Consider the following 21,916-nt stretch of genomic DNA (forward strand, 5'->3'; position numbering starts at 1 on the left):
GAAACAAAGAGACCCAATAATTTATTGGCAGAACTGAAAGGGGGCATTTGAAAACCATAGGGCTGACTCTCAACTGGGAAGCTCCTCCCAGCTGCAGAGAGATTTATAATACTGGTATCCCTCAGCAAAAGGCTCTGACGTTGAGGCAGAATCCCAGAGATCCTGCCTGCCATGTAGAGAAAGAGAGGAAAGTGCTGCAAGATGCGGCTCCAAGAGCACGCTGCTAATTGAAAGGTTGGCCTCCCGCCCCCCTGCTAAAAAAAAGTTTGTGTATGACAAAAATCAGCCTCTATTGTCACCGCTGCTGGAGGGCTTCAGATGGATCCTTCCTCCAAGGAGGAGTGCGAGAGAGTGGCCCATGAGTCCCTTCAGAGATCGGAGGGCACTGGTGGAGACCTCTCAGTGCTTTCAACATGGAGAGAGGAGCCTAGTGCCAACTCTTGTTCTCACAACGTGATTTTTGTGTTTCGAAAGCTTGAATTATCCCTGGAAAACAGAAGGAAGAAAGAGGTTAAAGGTGTGCATTCCTTCACATCACAGCATCCCCCCATTCCATTCACCATGGCTACCAGTGTTGCCATCCCAGTATGTCACTCAAATCAATGTTCATTAAACCTCCCAAGCAGATCTGCTTTCTAACTAGAGACTTCTCACGTAAGTCAACCTGCTGGTCTACAACACTTGGAACACAGAAAGAAGTGTAATCTCCTGCGAGCAAAGCATATGATAGACTCTGGAAACCTCCCTCATAGATTCTCATGTTTAAACAACGTGTAAGATCTCTTCCTTCCCAAACATTTGTCCTCGGGAGTCTGCTTGGAGCACAAATACACTGTCAGTCCAACCTCCTCCTGCCTCTCTCCCTCTGTTTAGGCTCCTTTTTCATGCTGTCAACAAGTTTAGCTCTCTGGTCTCTTCTACCTTAAAAGAATACCTAATCTGAAAAGGACATTTCCCTCAAGTTCAAATAGAAGTTTCTTCAGCAGCTTTTACTCGCATAAGTACAGCCACGTGAGTCGCAGGGGCTACTGACAAAGAAAGGACTGCTGGTCCACAACCTTCATTTGTATAGTCTTGTGGCACATGGCAGCAACTGACGATGGGGCAGGTTACAGAAACCTGGGTTAATGCTTACTTACTGCTAGCCTGTGAGCAGCAGCAATAGGCAAAGCGTATTTACACATTAATAGAAAGGTGGTGTGTTTTTTTAAACTCAAATGGAAATAAATGAGATTACAATTATTTTGAGAGGACAGGTTTGGCAGCTCTTCCCATAAGAGGGACAGTAAGTTGCCCAAACCAAACACCTAGGGATGCCCCAGCATGTATCACAACAAATCGGCACAGCTGTGTTGCAGAGCAAAGGCAGCAGCTTCAGAAGCAAGGTGCACTGCAGGACTGTAAAATCCTGCTTAAACCCTTGAGCTAGCATGGTGTGCCGCTGAGCACTGCACGGGAGCTGTAACATCACAGCACAGTGCATGCTGGAACATCTCTGGGAGGCAGGCTTGAGTGCTGGAGGAGCAGGAGGAAATAAAAAACACTTTCTAGAGAGTTAAACAAGTTACTCTGCTATGACACGACAGCAAAAACCGTGCTGGAGGCCATCTGCAGAAGACCGGTGTCCACCTTTGCACTTGCCAGCAAAGCAGGCTGTGCTGCCATTTAGGAACATGATTAAGGATTCATTAACTGGATTCTGATTAATTTGCAACAACAGTTTGGCTTTCAATCCCATACTGTACTTTCACCCACGCCATCTACCTCAGGAGGACAGCACACTTAGGATAGCTTTTTCTCGGACAGGTTTCTACTTTTTTCCTCCTTTCGCCTTTATCGGGGTGCCCCAGGCCCTCTGCTCACCACTACTCTTCCTGCTCAGCATAGGTAACCCAATACATTTTGAAGCTAAATCAACTCTGTCACTGTTTTCCTACACACTTGGCACATTTCCTGCCTTCTGAGACTGGTATTTCATGAAGTGAGCTGGTTTCCTCTTCTGGAAGGTCACTGAATGTCATTTAACAATAACAACACTACTAGATGCCTGTGTAATATTTCGTAAACATTGATCCTCACAAAAAGCCAAATCTGTGAGGAAAGATAGATATTATTTTCACCCATGACCTCAGAGCAAGCCCTGAGAATATCACTTGCCCAAAGCTGTGGAGGGAGGTTTTGGGATCCCCAGTAGCCCCTCAGAGCTCACTGGAGCAGCTACATCCCACCACGGGGTGGGAACTGGGCAATGTAATGCTCCCTTCCAGCGGGTTCCTCTGCTCTGCCACTCGGCAATGCAGCAATCCCACTTGGCTACAACCAAACACAACTCTCATCGCGAGGCCTGCTAACCCTTTTTAAGGAAAGGGCCTGCCATCAGGGAAGTGGGCACTGGAGGGGAAAAACAGTGTGAGCTGCAAGGCTCACAACAGCCCTGAGCTCACCTTGGCTATTTTCTCTGCACATGGTCGGTTGCCACTACCAGAAGTAGCAGGTGGTTTCATCTCATTAGCCACAGCATTATTATTTCTAAACACAGTAGCTACTGCGTGTCCTTCCTGAACAAGCTTTTATTGACAGACTAATTTATTCTGCTCCAGCCCACTGTCAAGAGCATGGCACGTATGCCAAGCTCCAGACGCCTCTCTCAGTGTCCATCACATGGATGTGCTTAGCATTCATTTACCACTCCATATCTGCTTACAGTCAACCCTAGGCAACACACCCAAGCTGAAGACATACCTCTCAGCCTCCTGGGACCAGGTCTGGGATACAAGTGCCTTGCACAAAGGAAGGGCACATTAGCAAGACAGCACACAGCATCACAACATAAAATGCTGTGTGAATGGAGACCACAGTGAATGTTGGTGTCTTTGGTCAAAAAAAAAATTAAAAATCATTATGACCTTTGGGAAAGAGCCAGTAGCAGAATGGGCCCACCACCAGGCCCATAAGGCAAGAGAACATGCCAGGCCACAGGAAGAGGGTTGGAAGCTGAGAGGTATGCCACGAAGTCACATAGGAAGAAAGATGAGGCCCTACCCTGGGTGTGACAGAGGGAGGGGGAGCGTTCGATCAGCGGCCACTGCTGTTCACCAGGCCATGAAACTCCTCCCAGGCCCTGGCAAGCCAGAGGGAAAAAAAAATGAAACAAAAAACAAAAAAACACAGCACTTCAGATCAAAGGCTTCTTAACTTTTAACGAGAGCAGAAACATTCAACAGCGTTTGAAAGGCACTTGTCTTCAGAGAGCAAGGCAATATTCTCTGATAGCCCTAGTGGATAGAAGCATCCTTAAAACCCAGCCAAACATCTGACAGCACAAGGCAGCTTTAACGTTCTGCACAGACTTGACGCGTTCCCACTGGCTGCTGGTGATATAGCCACATTAATACCCAGAGACAGGTATGACCTTCCCAGTCACAAATGGAATATCCATTTCCTATTGCTAATAAAATAGCCGATGTTACGTCTTTCTGGAGGATTATCACGTTCCTTCGCTGGTTAAACTCAGCCAATTACTGTCCTCATGCTTCACCACATACCTGCACATGCAGTAATCCCCACAAAAAGGGGCTTCTTTTAATGCCACACAGCTTAGTTATTATGAAATTATTCAATCAGGCAGCAGAATCCAATTGTTATTAGAAAGTCTCATTTCCCATTGTAAACCTGCATTGTTAATGATGAGCCAGTAAAAACATTACAGCTATTTGAAATGAAAATGTTTTCAGATAAGTTAGAGGGACAGGCCTAACGCTACATTCCCCGGTGGAGAATGTTACTGATGGACGAAACTAGCAGACTGAAAAATTGCTGTCTGTTTTACAAAGGCAGCACACCGAAAGCCCTCTCAGGGAAAAGATGCCGAGGTTAATGTGAGCATGACTATTATCTTCTAGGATCAGAGACATTAAAGAACCTCATAGTTCTCCATGCCCAGCAAAACAGTGCTGGTGCCTACAGCACATGCCAAGCCATTTACTGAACCCAGAGAGTCTCATGGAGCTGGAAGGACCTTAAAGGGAACCCAGGTCAGTCATAAACCCTGCAGATTTTGTTGCTGGCACTTAGCTATCTCACATCTTGCTTTCTGCATTGCCTCATCAGGCCTCTGCAACACAACAGGAGAGTCCAGAAATGGAAATCCTGTATTAGTCAGCACCTGTGCCAAACAGAGACCACCAGCCTGGCTCTTACCTGAGTCTCACGGAGTCAAGCTCCCATCCAGCATTTGCAAAAGCAGCTCAGGTGTCATATGCTCACCCCCAGCAAAGTCTTAACCCAAATAAACACAGAGTATACTGGCAGAGTGCCTGTCACATGTGCTCTGCAAGATTATACACCACATTCAGGCAGTCTTGCTGGGAACCCAATAAAGAGGGCACAAGCAAGAAGCTTGTCACTGGTATACAGCTTGGAATTCATGAAACAGCCTTCCCAGACCACAAGACAGTAAATCTCTCTTTTGAAAATGCTGAAGATCCTAAAGACTTCAGCATCACCTGTACAAGCCTCGTGTGTGACAAAACACTCCAGTTCATCCCAGCTCAAAACTGCTTTGACAGAACTTCCAAGAAGCAACTACATAGCCCTCCAAGGCACAGGCTCCTGTGAACTACTAAGGTGATCAGCTGGTCTAAGAGAGTCCTTATCTATGGCTGGCTAGGTTTTCTCCTCAGTCTCCCTCCATCCATAGTAGCTCAAAATCCTCCTGATCTTGACTATGACGGACAAGCGAGTAACAGCCACCCATGGGAGTCCCAAAGCTACACGGTATCTCTAACTGACCCTCAGACATGAGCCCTTAAAGCCAAAGGAAATGTGAGGGAGAGACAGCAAAGGGTGCTGTAGATGCAACAGGACAGCACACAGGACAGCTGTGGTATGTTAGTACACCAGCCTTCCCTCAGCACCCAGTTGGGAAAGTGCGGGGCAAAATCAAGGGTGCAGAAGGACGACCAGCTGATGCATCTCACAGATGACTGCTGAGGTCAGATCTGCAATTCAGCTTGACATACAGCAGTATGCTGCTTGGAGGAGAGACAAACCCACAAGTGGCTCATTCTAAGCATGGCAGCAGCACAGAGGCCCCTAAATAGGAACCGTCCCCACAAGTCTCCCCAGGCATAGCCCTCTTCAAGACCAAGAAATCTTACACAGAAAGAAAAATTGCCTGTCACCCAGTCAGCACACGGTACCAGACACTGGGGGTACAACTGCCTCTCTCCAGAAGAAAGTTGGGGGAAGAGAAAGTCTTGATCGGAAGCCCTCTTAGCTGCTGAATACAGGCTGGAAAGCTACATACATCCCCAGCCTTGTCAAAAAGTCTCTACCTTCATGTCTTCCCTCCAACCTCCCATGCCTTGTATTTCTACCACATTTCCATCACCCATAATCACATCTTCTCTCTTTCCTCTCTCAGTTGTCCCCAAACTCATAACTTCCGGTGTCTGCAGATGGGACACAAGGGCAGATTATTTGTCAACATAATCAATAATTTATTACCCCCTTCAAACCAAGGAGTTCCCTGTTCCAACATCCCAATAACATCATGCACATAGTCCTTTAGCTGCCAAGTCCTTCTTACAGACATAGAGAAAAAGCTCTTCCAGCCAAGAATTTTTAAGCCAAGACCTTCATACATATTATAGTACTAATTACTCCAACTATCTGCTGACTTGACTGAAAAAATCCACCAGGATGTGTCTGCCCTAATGTACCTAAATTGTGCTAGCGGAGCAAACTGCTCTCCATTTCATACCGAACAAGGCTGCCAGTTAATTTCGTCTGGCAGAGTCTTTACGACCTGTGACGTGCCAAAGGCACAGTGCCAGAGAGTCTAAGAGGTTATTTTTATGTATAGACATTTTTAGTACCTTATTGCTATACTGTCTGCGCAGCGATCAGATACTCAGTGAATTGATCCCCAACACTTAGGTTATTCCCACTGAACAGATGGGAAATGGAAACATTAGCAGGCTAAATAAAGCTAGCCAGAGCTGTTCTTCCACACTCCTTCCTGACCCACAACTGTTGAAACTTCCCACCTTCTCCCCTACTGCCCAGGGTCAGGACCCAGGCAGGGCTCCCTTTTTCCCCACCAAGTAAGTTGGGGAAAAAAAGGCAAAAAGGAGCCACTATCAGAGAGTCCAGCAAAAAGAGGAAGAGCAGCCACAGCTGCTTCAAGGGACTTTCCAAATCACCATTGTGCAAGCAGCACTAGCTGTTTTCTCCAACCACTCTCAAAGTCCTAGTAGTTCCCGTTCAGTACTTCCCTGTGCAGCCCTGCCTCCTTACCATCTCCTTCCCCAGCTAAAAAAAGAGAGGGAGCTCATAGTGCAACAGTCACCAACTCTGTCCCTTCCGCTAGCCTGCGTGCGAGCCTCCCAGCACACCAACCACTCACTACACTCTGCAGGTATGGTGTTCAGAGCAGCACAGCCTCTCACTAGATGCTCCCCACGCACTATCAGAGTGTTTGGGATTTGTTCAAAGCCAGTCAAGAACTTTGTGACAGGCCTGAAAACGAATAGCTTAAAAAAAAAAATCTAGGATATTCTTCTAGCCTGAAATAATTCTTTCCCATATCTTGCACTATCTATAGCAAAGGCAAATAGGGAAGCCATCGTGACTTCAAAATGAACACATCTGAACTGACCTCCTTGAAAACAAAGATGAAATAAATAGGTTATAGTCACTACTTTGCTAAGAGACAGGCCACTAAGATAAGGAAGCATTTTATAAAGTCACAGACACTTCCAAATAAAGCATACTACAGTGATGGAGAATGAATCAATGAATCCATCGTTTCAAAGCCCAGGTCTACGGAAGTGCTCTTAAACTTGCAGCACCTTGAAATATTCCTGGAATTGGAGAACGGAGTGATAAATGAATTAAGCCAGCACTGCAGAGACTCAGGGGAAGGGGACAGATACCAGATCTGGAACCTCACCACTCTCCTCTAGCTTTTATTCCTGCTCTCAGACTTGAAGGAATGAGGGTGAAACAACACAGCTCTCTAGAGCTGGCAAGACTCAGGGCAAGCTGCCTTCCACTGACAGGCATCAGACAGTGTGTATGGGTCCCACTTGCAAACCATCTAACTTTAGACAAGGTTAACCTTGACCACACCATTTAAGATACAGTCAAAGACAACAATGACATGACTAGGACAGCAGCATTGAGGAGTTCTCCTAGGGTCTTGGAAATTAGCAAGAAACAGAAACCAGTGCTATAAAAAGCTAACAGAGTTACAGAACTAGCTGAACTCTCATGGAACAATAAGGAAGACTTCTCACAAGCACCCCCCTACCAGCTGACTGTCTCACAAATCTGATCTTCTTGCCCAACACCTGCCACTTCCATGGGGAATTTCTCTTCCTCATTCCTCACTTTTTTTGTCATTCCTTTTTTTTTTTTTTGTCCGGAGACAAAAAAGTCTTTCATCCTTTTCTGCCCCTGCAGTCTTCTTACAGTGCACACCCTTATTCCCCCCATAGGATATCTGCTTGTTTCCCAGCTAAAATATAGTCTGAGGCCATTTTCTCCAACTGCCTGCAGTGAAATGAACCCAGTGCCAGCCCTATTAAGATCAACTATTCTTCTCATTTACTCGAGCCATCCCATTAGTTATCAGTGGTGACTTTGAAAGAAAAGGATAGTTTTATACCCTGCTCAGCTCTCACTGCAGCAGGCACTTACAAATAACTGAAGCTTTGCTTTCAGAAAAAGCAGCCTTGCTTTAGAGCTGACAGGACGATCCATAAAGTCACACAGCAGCCAAAATATTTCCAGACCAGCCCCCTCAGTGGCAGCCTGCTGTATGACCACAGGTCTGGTCTCTCCTGGCATATGAAGCAACATTGTTGAATTTCCCTGGAATTCCTGGATGGTGCTAGAGGCAAGAGCCCTCAACACAGGAGATGGTCACCGACTACACAGTTATCAGCATGGAAAAGAAAGGCTGATAACCCCAGGCAGGGCAAAGGTGTATGCAAGACAGCCAAGCACTTCATGCTGCAACACTAAAAAAAAAAAATTAAAAAAAAAAAATCAAACTTTACCCCTCCACACCTCTCCCAACAACAATTCACTCACTACAGATACCCAAATATTTTCAGTGGCTTCACTGAGACATGACCAGGCTATGGCCAGCAATATTCTGCTTTCAAAAACGGCACAGTGCACGTCTTAAGGTAGCAAAAGTAAGAGGTCTTCTCCCCACCCACCCCCCCCGCCTTAATTCCAAACCACAGGGAGTGCCGCTGTCCATAACCCACTGTCACTGCTGGACCATGTCACCTCCAAGATTAACAACACTGATGAGCAGAACCTATTAAGTGGTTCACTACATCCAAGTGCACCTCTCTCAGTCCGCCTCCAAGTGAACAAAGAGAAGCGATTTCTCTCCAGCTACTGAAACAAGGTAGCCCACAAAACGTCACATGCTCTTTTCAGGTGCTCAGCACTGTAACGTCGAAGGTACTATAAATCCCCTGGAATTAAGCAGGGTTCGAGAGATTGCTCTGGCTCTTCTAGCAAGATTGGAAATTAATACAGACTACGCTGACCCTTCCACTCGCTGGGATTCAGGCAGGTTGTCAATATCACAAGCAAGAGAAAGGACAAACACAGGAAAATTGCAATGAAAGATCTGCTTATCTAGCTAAATGCGCAAGCCCCACCACTGAGAGCAGAAAGGACAGAATGCAGAACAGCTCCTTGGAATAGCTGTGATGCAACAGATACTCTTCAAACGCGGCTTGGCAGCACCACCACTTTCCGAAACAAAGGGGGCTGCAGCCTCGCTGACAACTCATGAAAAATGGTGTCTAAAAATGAGTTAAGATGAAATGCATCACCACAAAAGGAATATATAAAACCTGAAACACGGGGCTTAGGTTCCACAGTGAGGTGCATGCTAGTAATTTCTACAGAAGCGTTCATTTACAGTGTGTCAAAAGCTAATCCAGGTCAATTCACTACCTAAAAGTCAAGGTTTTGAGAAACGCCTGTTCTTTTCTTGCTAAGCATGCTCCCTTCCCTGAAGCACAATCAATGCCAATCAAACCCTGCACATGAGCAGAGCTCTAGTGGAGAGATGCAGCCCATACAAATGAAAAATGCCACAAGCCCCCCTAGAAAGGCAGCCCTGACAAAGCCTACAGCACAGCTCTTCCATTAGAGCCTTTCATAAAACACAGCCAGAGTGTGAATATAGAGTGCTGGCTAGAAAGCCCTCCCCAGCCATAAATCACATGGTACATGTGCAGCGTAAGTGGAGTTTATTCATGACGGACAGTATTTCAACAGGGCTTGATAGATGGGTGGGGAAAAGGAGCCAGACTTTACAGAGGATAGAACTAGTTACACAAGAGATTCTTCATTAGTGAAAGAACCTTAATGATACGAAGCACAGCCAAGCAGAGTCAGACAGAAGAGCTGTCCTGCTCTTCTCTGTCAACGAAGCAGGCACCGTCACTTCCCTGCAGCTGCTGCTGCTTGCTGCCTGCCGGTACCAGACAAGAAAGGCACGAGAAGTCAGTCCACACATCACTTGCACAGAAACTCCACTGACAAGCAGTTCTGCTCTGAATTTACACCAGTGCCATTAGAAGATGATGTTGGACAGCACTGCAATCAGGCTGCTGCAGCTCAAGCGAGGCAATGGAAAAAAAGAACTCTCATGAACCCCTACGTGGCACAAGGTTAATTGCTTAGATCTACCTCACTCGGACACCATCAAACCAACTCCTGACTATCCCTCCTACCCACAGAAGAGTAAGTGGGAGACAAGCCAGTCCGCCCCTATTTAAGAATTGCTCCCAACTGTAATCTGAGCTACTAAAGTTGATTCCTCAAACACCTGTTATTCTTGGACAAGTTCATTTTGCACCATACGTCAGCAGCACAAAATGAAACTTTGATGCTATGCAGGAAGAGAGGGCAGCAAGCATGGCATGTTACACTGTTGTAGGGAAATAAGACCGTGATATTGGATGCACCATCACTGAAGCACTGCCACCTGTCAGAGCAAGAACAGTTACAAACATTGCTATAGCAGCATTCTCTGTCCTAGGAAGTGCTGGTGGCAATAGCTTATAAGGGAAAGGCCACATCATTTCCATTCTAAACTTGCAACACAAACCACCACCACAGCTTCAGACAGTTGGCTCAGGACACAGCTTTCCCTGCACACACTGAGAGAAGTCAAACACCTCCTCCTCCCACCATAAAGCTGCATCACCACAGTCCGCAGTCTGCTATTGCTGAAGAGGACTAAAATATCCTATTATGTGTCCACATGAGCACTTTGCTATCTCATGACATGTACAGAGAGTCAATAATGCCCTCTTCTGGCAAAAAGTGCATGAGAAACATTAATGACAAAATCACAAATATGAGATTTCAACAACAGAAGTGGGAACTTTCAGAAACCAAAGCTGCCTGGAAAAGATTTGGTTTAATAATAATAATTTCTCCTTCCCTTCTCTTTCCCACGCACACAGCAGGGAGGGCCACATGGAACACTAGATGCCTACAGGTAGTTTAAATGAGACCTCTGTATTATTGCTGGTGACCCGCACTCAAAATTGGCCACAACTGGAAGCTAGCTGTCTGCAAAAAGCAGGATTGATCTCACCAAACTGTTTGACAGCACACTGATGACAGGGTGATTATGTGGAAAGGACAAGCTAGCATAATGAAAGGAAGTCATGAAAGGTACTTGTGCCCTGATTACAGGCTAAATTAGAAAGCTCACTGCTATATCAATGCCTTATTAATTTGTTTCACTTCTTTTTCCGGGTACACCTTTTCAAGTGTTAATTTAACCAATATGACCTAATCGGCATATTGGTTAAGAAAAAAGAAAAAGAAAAAAACCAAACATTATTCACCTCTAGCTAATACTTATACATGCAATTTTTCGTCACTTTGTGGGAAATAAAAGTCACCCTGAATGGCCCGGTATGGTAAGCTATAATAGGTTTATTTAAAAATACAGCTGTCCTCTCTGTGTACCGTGATCTTCTAGTCTTGTTAAAGAGCCTCTGTCACCAGGGCCTGGAAGACTTAATATACGACGTTTATTATGATTAGAAATCATTTGTACAGCACTGTAAATTCACACAGCACTTTCCCAGGACCATTTATAAGTCTAATGGCACTATAAATCCCCGTTAGCTTCCGCACTTTATTCCCCAGAATCTCTATTTATTCAAATGATCTTGTTCCCCCCCACTGCAATCTTGTCTTTGAATACATCAAGCCACAGTCCCACACTGGGCTGCCCATCTCCCAAGTGACAGGCTGGGTGGATTGCTAACAAAGCCCTGGACTATATACACTTCAAAAAAATAAGGTTTTACTATTAGAGCCAAATGTCCCTAACAACAGCACCATAATGACACAGATATTTGGCTTTCAAAGCGCACTGGCAACAATTGCTGCTGTTTGTATTACTGTTCGCAGTGAACAGCCCCAACGCACACGAGCACTTCTCTCAATTCTTGCCATCTGCATTAAATTGCTCAAGCACGCATGCAACCAGCAGCAGGCCCTCCCCCTGCCACCACACGTACTTGATGCTATCGGTGTGTGTTTTATATTCCATGATGGTGTTGGGAGGTAGGTTGAGCACTCTTCGTAACGTATCGCGTATCCGGGCTGTGGTGGCCTGGTCGCTGGCTGTCTTGTTCCATATCGAGATAATATCCTCCTACGGAATAGCATGTGAGGGGTAAGCAGATGGTACTTTTTGTAGCCCTGCCAAATGGAAGTACGTGCCAGTTCTCAGAACCACTTACCTGGAATCGGACAGAGACGACTGCCCCACAGATTTCTTCCCCCACCATAAACTGTTCTCCCAACATTGCCAGAATGAGATTCTCCCAGCATCGCGATGCTAAGCCCTTTCGCAGACGGATAATCCATTTACCACCATTTTTGTTGGCATCATCCTAGAAAAGGGGCAAAAAATCGATTTGTTTTCTTCTAGCTATTTTTCTGCTTCCCACAAGACAGCAGAGCCACAGACAGGAGTAGATATTGATTGGGTGGGGCAAGGGACAGAATGGAGGTATTTTCAAGCAAAAGCATTTCACTTCTCCCGCAAACAAGCAGAGACAGAAGTATACCACTTACTTTGAATACAAAGTATTTGAAACAATGACTCTCAGCGTTCCAGAAGCAGCTCTATGCACTGAAGACTTGAGCTCTAGTGTTTTGATCCCACTAGCAAAGACTAACACCAGCCTACCAATCCGCACACAGAACCAGAGGCAAGGACCCTAAAGCTATTCCTAAACCCAAGACTGAGTCCCCCTTTGTCTAATCCCCTGTGTATGTACTTCTACTTGTAAAACCGGAAAGATCCTTCATCACAGAACATGGAAGGGAGGGAAAGAATTTGCAAAGTGATACTTAAAAACAAGCAAAAACTTGAAAAACACTCTCCTTCCACATTTCCAGGAATGGGCTCACAAGTTGTGTTAACACGGAAAGGACCAGTCCTTTCTCTGGGAACCGCTGACATTATCACACCCCATACAGCTGGATGTTTGTTCCAGACTGCGATGACCCAGGGAAATAATCAAAAATGAGGAGAGAGCGCAAAGAAAAAATTTATGCTAAGCACCCAGTCCATCACCTCAATATTGTGATTCCATATGTTGCACTTGAAAAACAGCCGAAAACTGCTGCAGACTCCCCTGCTTCAAAGAACACACACCTATGTCAAACAGCAGCTCCTCCTCTGTGCAGAACACTCTGGCATTCTCTTGTACAACACTGTAGCTGGGAAATCTTAGAAGGTGCGAGGGGAACAAATTCCACCCAAAGCCAAAAAGAGAGAGGCAGGAACAAGTCAAAGAGGTGGCAGTTAGGAAGGGAAATGGAAGACAGGTCTAGGACAGAAACAGAGAAGAACAAAGGATAACTCAGGTGGGACGGGACAGGACATCCCTGGCCAAATCACCAGCAATCTGCTCTGTCAAGCTGGGACACACCTTAAAGATGCTAGCCAAGGCAGCCCAACCCTTCTTAATGAAACGAAGTTAACTTTATTTTTGCCTTAGAGCTTCTTTAGAGCTCAGATAAAACTAAACATTTGTATCCTCTCAGAGACAGCAAGTGCTAATAAAGCAATCCTGAGCAAACATGGAAGTGCCAGCATAACAGCAGCATTCACTAGAAGCCCAGTTTTCAGGTATGTGCTAAAGCCTGTACTGAAAGGGGAAGGTGAGGGCTTCGGATAAAACTCAAAGCATGACAGCAGCTACATGCCAAGGTGAAGAATCCAAATCAACACAAGTTCTAGGAATGTGGCATACTCCCATGAGACACAAACTAGTTTCTGATAAAGCGTCCTTGTTTTCCAACTTGTGAACAACATAAGAATTAAGCCATCTGGACTTCAGCCTTCAAGCAGGGAGTTGGGTTTAACTCCTCAAACTTTCCACAATATCTAATGGGGGTCAGAAGAGAAAATGGTATTGCTCAAAATATTTCAAAGGTGGTTTAAGTAGGTTCAAGGCTAGAAAGGCAACAGTGATTGGAAGGCAGATATCGTATTACGTGTTTTATGGTTATCGTTAGTTTTCTTTGAGGTTAAACAAGCTTCGGTTCAGTCAAGTATTTGATTTCCCTTTACCAGAATAATAATGATGTGCAGCCCAGTAAATCACCAGGGAACATTATGTTTAGTGCTTCTGACTTTACCCAGGAAAGACACAGATGGATCCAGAAACAGATCAGAGCTACATACACGCATATGCGTGCCTTCAAGAACGACAGTAAGTAAGGATTACTTTGGAAGAGAAAAGAGCATAAACAAAGCCCTACAAAGCAAGCAGCAAAAGAAAGGCCAGCAGCAAGATCCCAGGTTCTCTTCTATAAATGCAAGAAGGGAGTAGGGCCAGAAGTAAAAAACCAAACCTCTCCAGCCCATCTTAAAATGGCTACAGGGAAATGATTCATAGAAATTCTGGTATCATTAACTTGTGGACTCTCTGGTTGACACATTATCAGAGCAGCCAGCTCACTAGGAGTCCAAAGAGGGTTAAATGTTTTATATAAATTGTATTTGCAGTAACTGGCTATAAAACACCTTGCTTAAAATAATTGCCAACTAGGGTCACATATAAATTTCTCAGGACCAAGCAGCATAATTAGGTACTTCAGAGCAACACATAAAATCCTCATATTGCAAATGGTATTGGTCATCGCTGGAAGCAGGCCAGGAACTGGAAGAATGATTTGCTAGGCAAAGATTATTTTTTTTCTTTTTAACAGATTTGGATAGGAGCGAACAGAAGCAAACTAAGTGCCCTGGAACAAAAAAAGCAAATGAAGGGCTAAGTCGTTTTTCCATCTCCATCCCTACGTACAGCTGTAGGCTTTTAATTACATGCACCTCTTCCTTCCTTGTCTGAAAAAGGAGGGTTGGCTTCTTATAAGCTTTGCTGAATTCCACTTACAGAGGTCCAGCCCTTCTAGAGAAATGCCCCATATTGCTGTCACTGGACAAAGCTGTAGTAACGGCCAAATGTCTCTATTAGGAGGCACAGAGCTTAGTTGGGGTGCCCACCTTTGTTGGGCTACAGGCAATGTTGCCCACAGATTCTCTGGACCCACAGGCAAAGGCAGTTCTGCACCCTCTGAGGGAGTGCAGCTAGCAACCCTCTGCATCTTCCCCCTCCTCTGCCAGCAGGTGACAGGACTGCTGGGTTACATGGGACAGAGTTCTGAGGACAGGCTTACAGGAAACCCAGAAGAAAGGACTGCACCCAAGAGAAGCCCAAGTGCCACTTAATGACAAGAGTCCCTTCACTGCAGAAGATTCCCTCCAGCACACTCTGGGAAAATATCAAGGCAGAAATGAGAGCTCCAACTCACCTCCCACATGGGTTTGATCCCTTCTTTGAAAAGATGGAAGTCACTATGGCCTGTCAGGTCCCCAGGACGTACCATGTGACTGTAAAACCGCCAGAACTGCTCCACCTGCAATGACATGAACCACATAATGAGGCTGCTTAAACTGTTCACAGCCAAGATTCCTAAAGAAACAGGCTTCCCTTTCTACACCAGCTGGCTAGGGCCACCTTCCCCTTTCCTGTTCTCCTTTCTTGTCACAAGGGTGTTGATTAGGATACTCAGAAGGCAGTGGCAGGATCTGAGCTTGAGTGCCTCTTTCTGACTGGCCCCATCACCAGATGACTACCTGGAATTCAACAGGTGCTTCCAAAGTCACTTGGTGTTTGTCTGAAGAAATCTGTGCTAAGATAACTGCTGCTCTGCAGAACAGTTCCAAACATATCTTGTAAATTCTACTGCCCAAACTTTCAATTAGTGGATACGTGTCAAGTGTATCAGCTACAGTCAAGCCTCTCTACACTATACACATTAGCCTCGCATTAAATACCGCTCTCTGCATCGTGGAGACTGCAGGAGCCTCCAAAATAAGACCTTTTTTTTATTTAATTTTACTGTATCCAGGTTTTAAGACAAAAGAAGCATTCTGGTGCTGATTTAAAATCCTAAGGCACCATTCAGAGCTTTTATTTCAATACCTCTTATTTCCTTTTATCATCTGCCATGGTACATCTGCTTTGACCAGTTTCCGTTCTGGCACCCCTGTGTCCACTTCAGACAATCTGGTCGGAAGGCAAGGGAATTATCTTTTCTAATTCTTAAAAATAACATATTTATCCATTGAGATTCTCTAGATGAGAAAGGATTTTAGAGAGGCTGTATCTTTAAAACAAAACAAGACACTGGAAGAGGTTATACTAATTACTACATTTTAAGAGGACTCTACTCGGTAAGACAATAGCTATTAAACAGACCAGCAGTGAAGCCGGAAGGGTTAGACACCATCCCAAGTACTTTATCAGAGACCTTAATGACTTGGTCAGCACTTGGAATTCTGCTCCAATCTCTGACCTCTGCCATCCAAGCAGGAATTTGCTTTTATAGCCAATAAAATTATGAACCAAGACTGAGGTGGGGTCAAAAGCAATCTGTTTTTGTCAGACACAACCAAATGCAGTGTGGAAGGTACATTCACACACCGACTGAACATGCCCTCTAGTGGTTAGCATTTAAAATCTTTTAGAGCTTTGTACTGAAAAGCAAAGAATAAATCTGAACCCAGATTCAGGCTCAGACAATTCTTTTTGAAGCTTGTTCTTCCTCCTCTTTAAACAGAATTTGGAACAAAACACATTATCAGATCTGCTGACCAGCCTACCTCCACCCTAACTGGACTCTAGCATTTCCAACCTACAACAGCAACCACAAATTCTTTACAGAAAAGAACAGACAACAGAATGTGAAGGAGCTAAAAATCAATGTTAAGTCCACACTAATTTAATGGACACACTGAAAAGTTATTGCCAGATCATCATGCAGCAGCCACATTTTTCATTCACTGAACAAAAAGTAATTGCTCGCACAGGGGAATAGCAGCAGTAACTACCCATGATCCAGCAGGCTTAGAGTTATTCTTCCTACTCTTATCCTCTGTGGATGAAATAACACATGCCAGCTGCCTGGACAGGCATATTTTTGCAGCCTCCAGAAGGGATTAAGTGATATTTATACAAATTCTGATATTACAGAAGATAGACGTTTACTGGTGGGAAGAATTAACATTTGCAAGGGACCCTGCAAAATCTGGACAAAATACTAGATTAAAAGGCAGGGGAGAAAGCAGCCAACAGACTTCCCAGCCTTAAGAATGGTATTGTATGTGGTGCCTGTACAACAGAAACACATTTTTCTTTTGTATCTTGGGATCTTAATGACGGTTTTACACTGCCAGTACCATGCAACAACCCAACACTGCCTTTCCAGGATACGCTCAATTTATTCCAGGAATAAACAAGTTTGCTTTTTAATGAACTTCACTACACCACCAAACTGCACCTCAGTCATCACTTCCAGACAGACAACGGGCCACCAGCCACTTACACATACTGCACGCCAGATGCTTGCTGCAAACAGTCTTCGTGGTGGAAATGCAGGCAGGGGGAAAGTATGTGTGTGGGACTGTACGTCTTTGCTTCACAGCTACATTGCATCCAGAAATGCTGTTCCTTCTTTCTCTTGCTTACCTGTCAAGTTTTGCTCCATCTAGCAGATTTAAGCAACATGGAAGTTCTTTTCATCTTCTATTATCATTCTAGCTACTACCATTACTGCAGGCGCAGATGTCTAGCACGGGGCAGAGAACTGCTTAAGGCATGTCAACTGCTGTAGGTAATTCAAGAACTCCTGTGTAAGCCACAGCAAATAACTCACTCTCCTCTGCTCCTGACAACAAAAGCACAGCCTGCATATGCATACACCTAGCACACAGGGACTAAGCCAGCCACAATGACCATGCTGTGCCCAAGTGACATAAGGACAAGAGGAATATACTCACGGAGGCAAAGGTGCCAATCTGTTTGATGTTCTGTTCATAACTCTGCGAGCTGGTAGGCCTCCCAGGTGTTCGCCTGGAGTACCAGAAAGTGTAATTATACTGCAAGGGGTGCTCAGCTGGCCCTGGGACGACAGCCTGCAGAACAGAAAAGCATGCTTACCCCTTATACACTCCTCTAAAGGGGGAACAGGAAAAATCACATTCACAGCATCAGAAGTCCACATGTTCCCACCCTCACAGACTATAAAACAAGCAATTGATCCTCATTTTTACAGAAAAATACAGTCTCTGTTAATTGTCTGAAATGGACCATGAGGCTAACAGCTGCTGACTACTTCAAATAATACGAAAAATTTGCAGTGCAGGGATAGCCAAAGAAAGAATAACTTAAGCTCAGGAGCGGGTCACAAAAAAAGCAATCCTCATAACTAGTACTGGAGGCAGTATTAATAAATTTTCCTTTAGTTCTCAACTGCTCCTATCTCAAAGGAAAAAAAGACAGACAAACTAAAAAGGACAATGCAAGAGTTTTAACTTTTTCAAATAAAGAAATAAAACAAACACCTCTCTTTCTCTGGCAAGAACAAAACCCATTTATACTAAACCACGATTCAAAAGCAATTATAGCTCTTTGGTGACACCAACTCCCTTAAGCAACCAACACCCTAATGCTCTGGGAGGATTAGTCTGTCTTAGAACTCGTTATGTCAGCTTTGGCAGAAGCCATGGCAAGCAGTGGGCAGTGACCATCTTTCAATTTCCAAAACATCCATTTCTGATTAAAAAGACTTCTAATGAGCATAAAAGAGGCTAACAAGAACTCCTTACCCAAGAGTCAAAAGTGACACGAAAAAATTCCCAACAAGCCCTTATCTTGTCTCACTTCACATTGTTACAGGAGTAACTAATGCTTAAATCTCTACTCTCCTCTTGTCTATGGTAAGTTTATAAGGATTGCATTACTTTAGACAGAATAGCTTTCCTAAGCACAAGCTAAAATAAACAAGATGGATATATGCCTTCTTAACTAGGCTACACTACATTCACAGGGACCCTGTCTTAAGAGTTATTTCAACAGTGACACAAACAGAGTCTGGTAAACCAACTGCAAGCCACTGCTCCCCTGTCATTCAGTCCTTACACTACACGCTCTTCCAAAAACATTTTTTTGTGAAAATAAAGCTTTATTTCTCATTTCTATTCAAAAGCCTGGCAGAGCACTAGCTATGCTTGTAAAGGGAGCATTCACCCCACCCATGTACCTCCGAAAACTACATCAAATTACCCAAATGCTAACATAGCCCCTCTATGTTTATTATAACAATAACAGCATATTAAGCAACCACAGCCCACCAAGACACGTTTTCCTTATCACTGAACTGAGGACACCCCCACATCATGCCCTAGTGATAGAACTGAAGGTGCCAGCACTATACCTTCCTCTTGGTAGTACTCTGTGGTTTCTCTCGATCGTTCTTTTCCTTCTCACTGTCTTTCTGTGTGTTATTCTCCTCATTCTGGTCATGGTCTCCGCTATCATCATCTTTCAATCTGATACAGAAAAAGAACAAAGAATGTGAGTCTCGCATAGCACAGCTGAGAAGTTTCATGCCAAGCCCCAGCAGTCTCTGCTTCTAAACTCCTCCATGGTACATGGGACACCGGCGTTTGAAAATCTACACTTGACAACCCACACAGTAAAAACTCCTACTATGCATGCCCAGAGCCCATGACAGGCACCTTAGGCACACACTTTTAAGCAAAAGCAAGCAACAAAATGCCTTTTTAGAACAAACTCAAGCCGTTCACACTAAATACTGATCTGCCACAGAAAACCCCAGCTACTTGTTAGGGTCCCTAACTGCTCAGGAGACGAATATGGAGACCCTTCGCTGTAACTTTGCCGACTCTCTCCCACGCACCTCCCCACGCCCCTAAGCCGAGCAGAAGCAGCCCCTCGGGCCAGCAGACACCAGGCCAGCGCCCTGCACCCCGCAGGCCTCTCTGCCCGCCCCGCTCCCTGCGAAGGGCCGGAACAGACGAGCGAGAAGCGGGGTCAAAAGCCGGCCCGCGACTACCAGCCCGCCCCCACGGCGGTGCCCGATGAGGGACGCCCCGCCATGACCAGAGACGCTCGTGCCGCCAGACCACCGCCCCCTGCCCTGGGGCCCGCACCCTCTCAGGGCCGGGCAGGGCTCGCAGGGGAGGAACGGGGCTGTGCGCGGCTCCGTGACTCATCGCCGCTCGCCCGACCGGCGCCAAGGCGGCGGGGGCGGGGAGCCCCCGGCAGGGAGCGGGGCCGCGCAGCCCCCCGCAGCGGTGAGGGGTCTCGGGGAGGGCCGCGCCGTCGACTCACGCGTCGAATTTGTTGTTCATCGTCGCTCGCTGCCGCCACCTCCGTCCACCTCAGCGACTTCCGCCCCGCCGAGTCCGCTCTCCAAAGCCTTCCGCCGCTTCCGGCGGCGGGAGAGAGCCGCCCCGCGCTTCCCCCCCGGCGCCATAAGCGTGGAGCACGGCGGAAGGAACTGAGGGGAAGGGAGAACGTACTCTCCCTGTCGCCATCTTGAGCGCGGACTCTGGCGGGAGCCCCACGGCTCTGCAGCCGCCATCTTGAGTGTGGCGGGCGGGGCAGAGCCACCATGTTGGGCGTGGCGTGAGGCGGGACATGGTCGTGAGGTGAGGCGTGGCGTCCAGATGTCCCCTCACACGATGTGGGGGTGACACAGAGAGGCACAGGCTCAAGTACCTTACCATTTTATTCACAGTGTTCATTTGTCTCTGGTAGATACAGTTTTAGGCGTCACTCAGTCACTTTTTAAGGGTCTGCCCAACTCACCTCCTGTGGTGACAGACAAGCCCCAGCCCAGCTGCCAGACCCATCCCTTCCTTTTCCTTTCAGTGTATAGCAAGGGATGGTGCAGGTCTTGGGGCTGGGGGATGATCCCCACACAAATCAATCATCAGCGCCCTTCACTCCATCATGTGAACAGATCTGTTGAGATCTACAAGTCATTGCTGTGGCTGCTGGCACGGTTTCTCTAGCACGCCCTACCTGAGACATCGATAGGGCCCTGGGAAGGGAAGAGGAGAGGGAAATATACCATACCAGTGAAGAACCTGCAACATCTGGAGCAGTAATAGGTGATAATGGACAGATTATAGAGGGCAGGGGAGACAGTCCCACCTCCAGCACCTCCTTACGCTTTATGAATCCATTCCCAGGTTACTCCGTGAGCGCAGAACCTCCTCATAGTATTTTGCAAACCTCTGACCAATAATTTCTGCTATCATCTGGCAGAATTAGTAAATGGATTTCTGACTGATGTAATTCCTGTTTCTCCACCAATTTGTGATGTAGAGAGAATTAGAGAAACTCCATAGCCTGTAAGGAATACGAAAAAAAGAGTATTCAGCATATGTAAGCTACTACATATCTTCTGTTACTATAGTGTCTGAGTGTATTTATTCTTGCAAAGCACAGTAATGTGATGCTGGTATTCCTATTTTACTATTTGGAAGCAAAGGCAATGAGTGCCTCAGCAACATCCCTGAAATCACAGAAATATGGCAAAACAGGGAAAAGAGGTCTCCCAAGTCCTAGGCTAAATATCCTTACCACTGTAACTCCCATCCTGTTGTTTTAAGGGCTCAAACCCACATAGAAGATATAGAAATTAATTTTTAAAAAATCACAAAGAATTTCCTAGTTGGTTGCAGTTACACATAAATGGGATCTTTGTGCTCTGAAGACCAGCAGTTCGTGAAAATAATTCAGAAAGAATGTGTTATACAAATTACTATGGAAACTTGTTCATAGATAAACCTACTGTGCTACTTCCTTTGCTGGCCTCTTAGTCTCAGCTAATTCTCAAACAGGTTTGCATTCCCTGCCTTCTGAAGGAACTTTAATCTACCTTACTACTACAATTACATTGCATTTCATTGAGAATTTCAGAAAACAGCTAGTCTTAGCTTCTTTTTCTCAAGGAAGTGAAGTTGCAGCAGGTCTCCGGGTCTTTTTTTTGGTGGTTTTTTTTTTTTTGCTACCTACACCTTATTATCGCAGCGAAAAAAGATGCTTGTGGCAGGTGATCAGATGTTAAGAAAGTCTTGGCCTGTGAAACAGACACTGTAGGACAGCTGTATGCAATACTGAGGACTGCTCTTACCTGCAGAAAACAGCATAAAGGCTTCTTTGTTCACAAAGTTTCCATCCTTGCCCGGGAAATGACCAGGCTTAAACTGTCAAGGACTCTCCCATTGCTCTTGATCATACAGGATGGAAAATATGTTGGGGAAAATTAAGGTGTCCTACTGAAAGATAAAACAAACATACAAGGATCTTTTCCACAGAGTCTAACTAATGACTTAAATTGCCAAGATATCAATTGCTTTCTTGAAATTGCCCAATGCAAGTGCCAGCTAATTATTATGGGGTGAGAAACAGGGTCATGCTGTGCTACATCCTACAGAATTGCTTATTTAGAA

At 45.5% G+C, this 21,916-nt stretch overlaps 1 protein-coding gene across 3 annotated transcripts; it reads right to left on the reverse strand.

The window, feature by feature from the left end:
• On the reverse strand, positions 1-19,887 carry EIF4E2 (eukaryotic translation initiation factor 4E family member 2). 3 transcript variants are annotated; one of them, XM_054206508.1, is made up of 8 exons: positions 19,785-19,887; positions 18,865-18,979; positions 17,429-17,563; positions 14,899-15,003; positions 11,811-11,963; positions 11,586-11,722; positions 3,043-3,121; positions 1-486 (listed from the first exon to the last, which is right to left on the reverse strand). In XM_054206508.1, exons 1-7 carry the CDS (start codon positions 19,802-19,804, stop codon positions 3,076-3,078), a joined length of 711 nt encoding a protein of 236 aa, XP_054062483.1. In that variant the 5' UTR covers positions 19,805-19,887; the 3' UTR covers positions 1-486; positions 3,043-3,075. The 3 variants fall into 3 exon arrangements, with proteins under 3 accessions (XP_054062483.1, XP_054062485.1, XP_054062482.1); XM_054206510.1 differs by lacking the exon at positions 3,043-3,121; XM_054206507.1 differs by lacking the exon at positions 19,785-19,887 and having other exon boundaries at positions 18,865-19,032.
• Positions 19,888-21,916: the final 2,029 nt, after the last annotated feature.

The sequence above is a fragment of the Rissa tridactyla genome, chromosome 6, assembly GCF_028500815.1.
Source record: "Rissa tridactyla isolate bRisTri1 chromosome 6, bRisTri1.patW.cur.20221130, whole genome shotgun sequence".
NCBI lineage: Eukaryota > Metazoa > Chordata > Aves > Charadriiformes > Laridae > Rissa > Rissa tridactyla.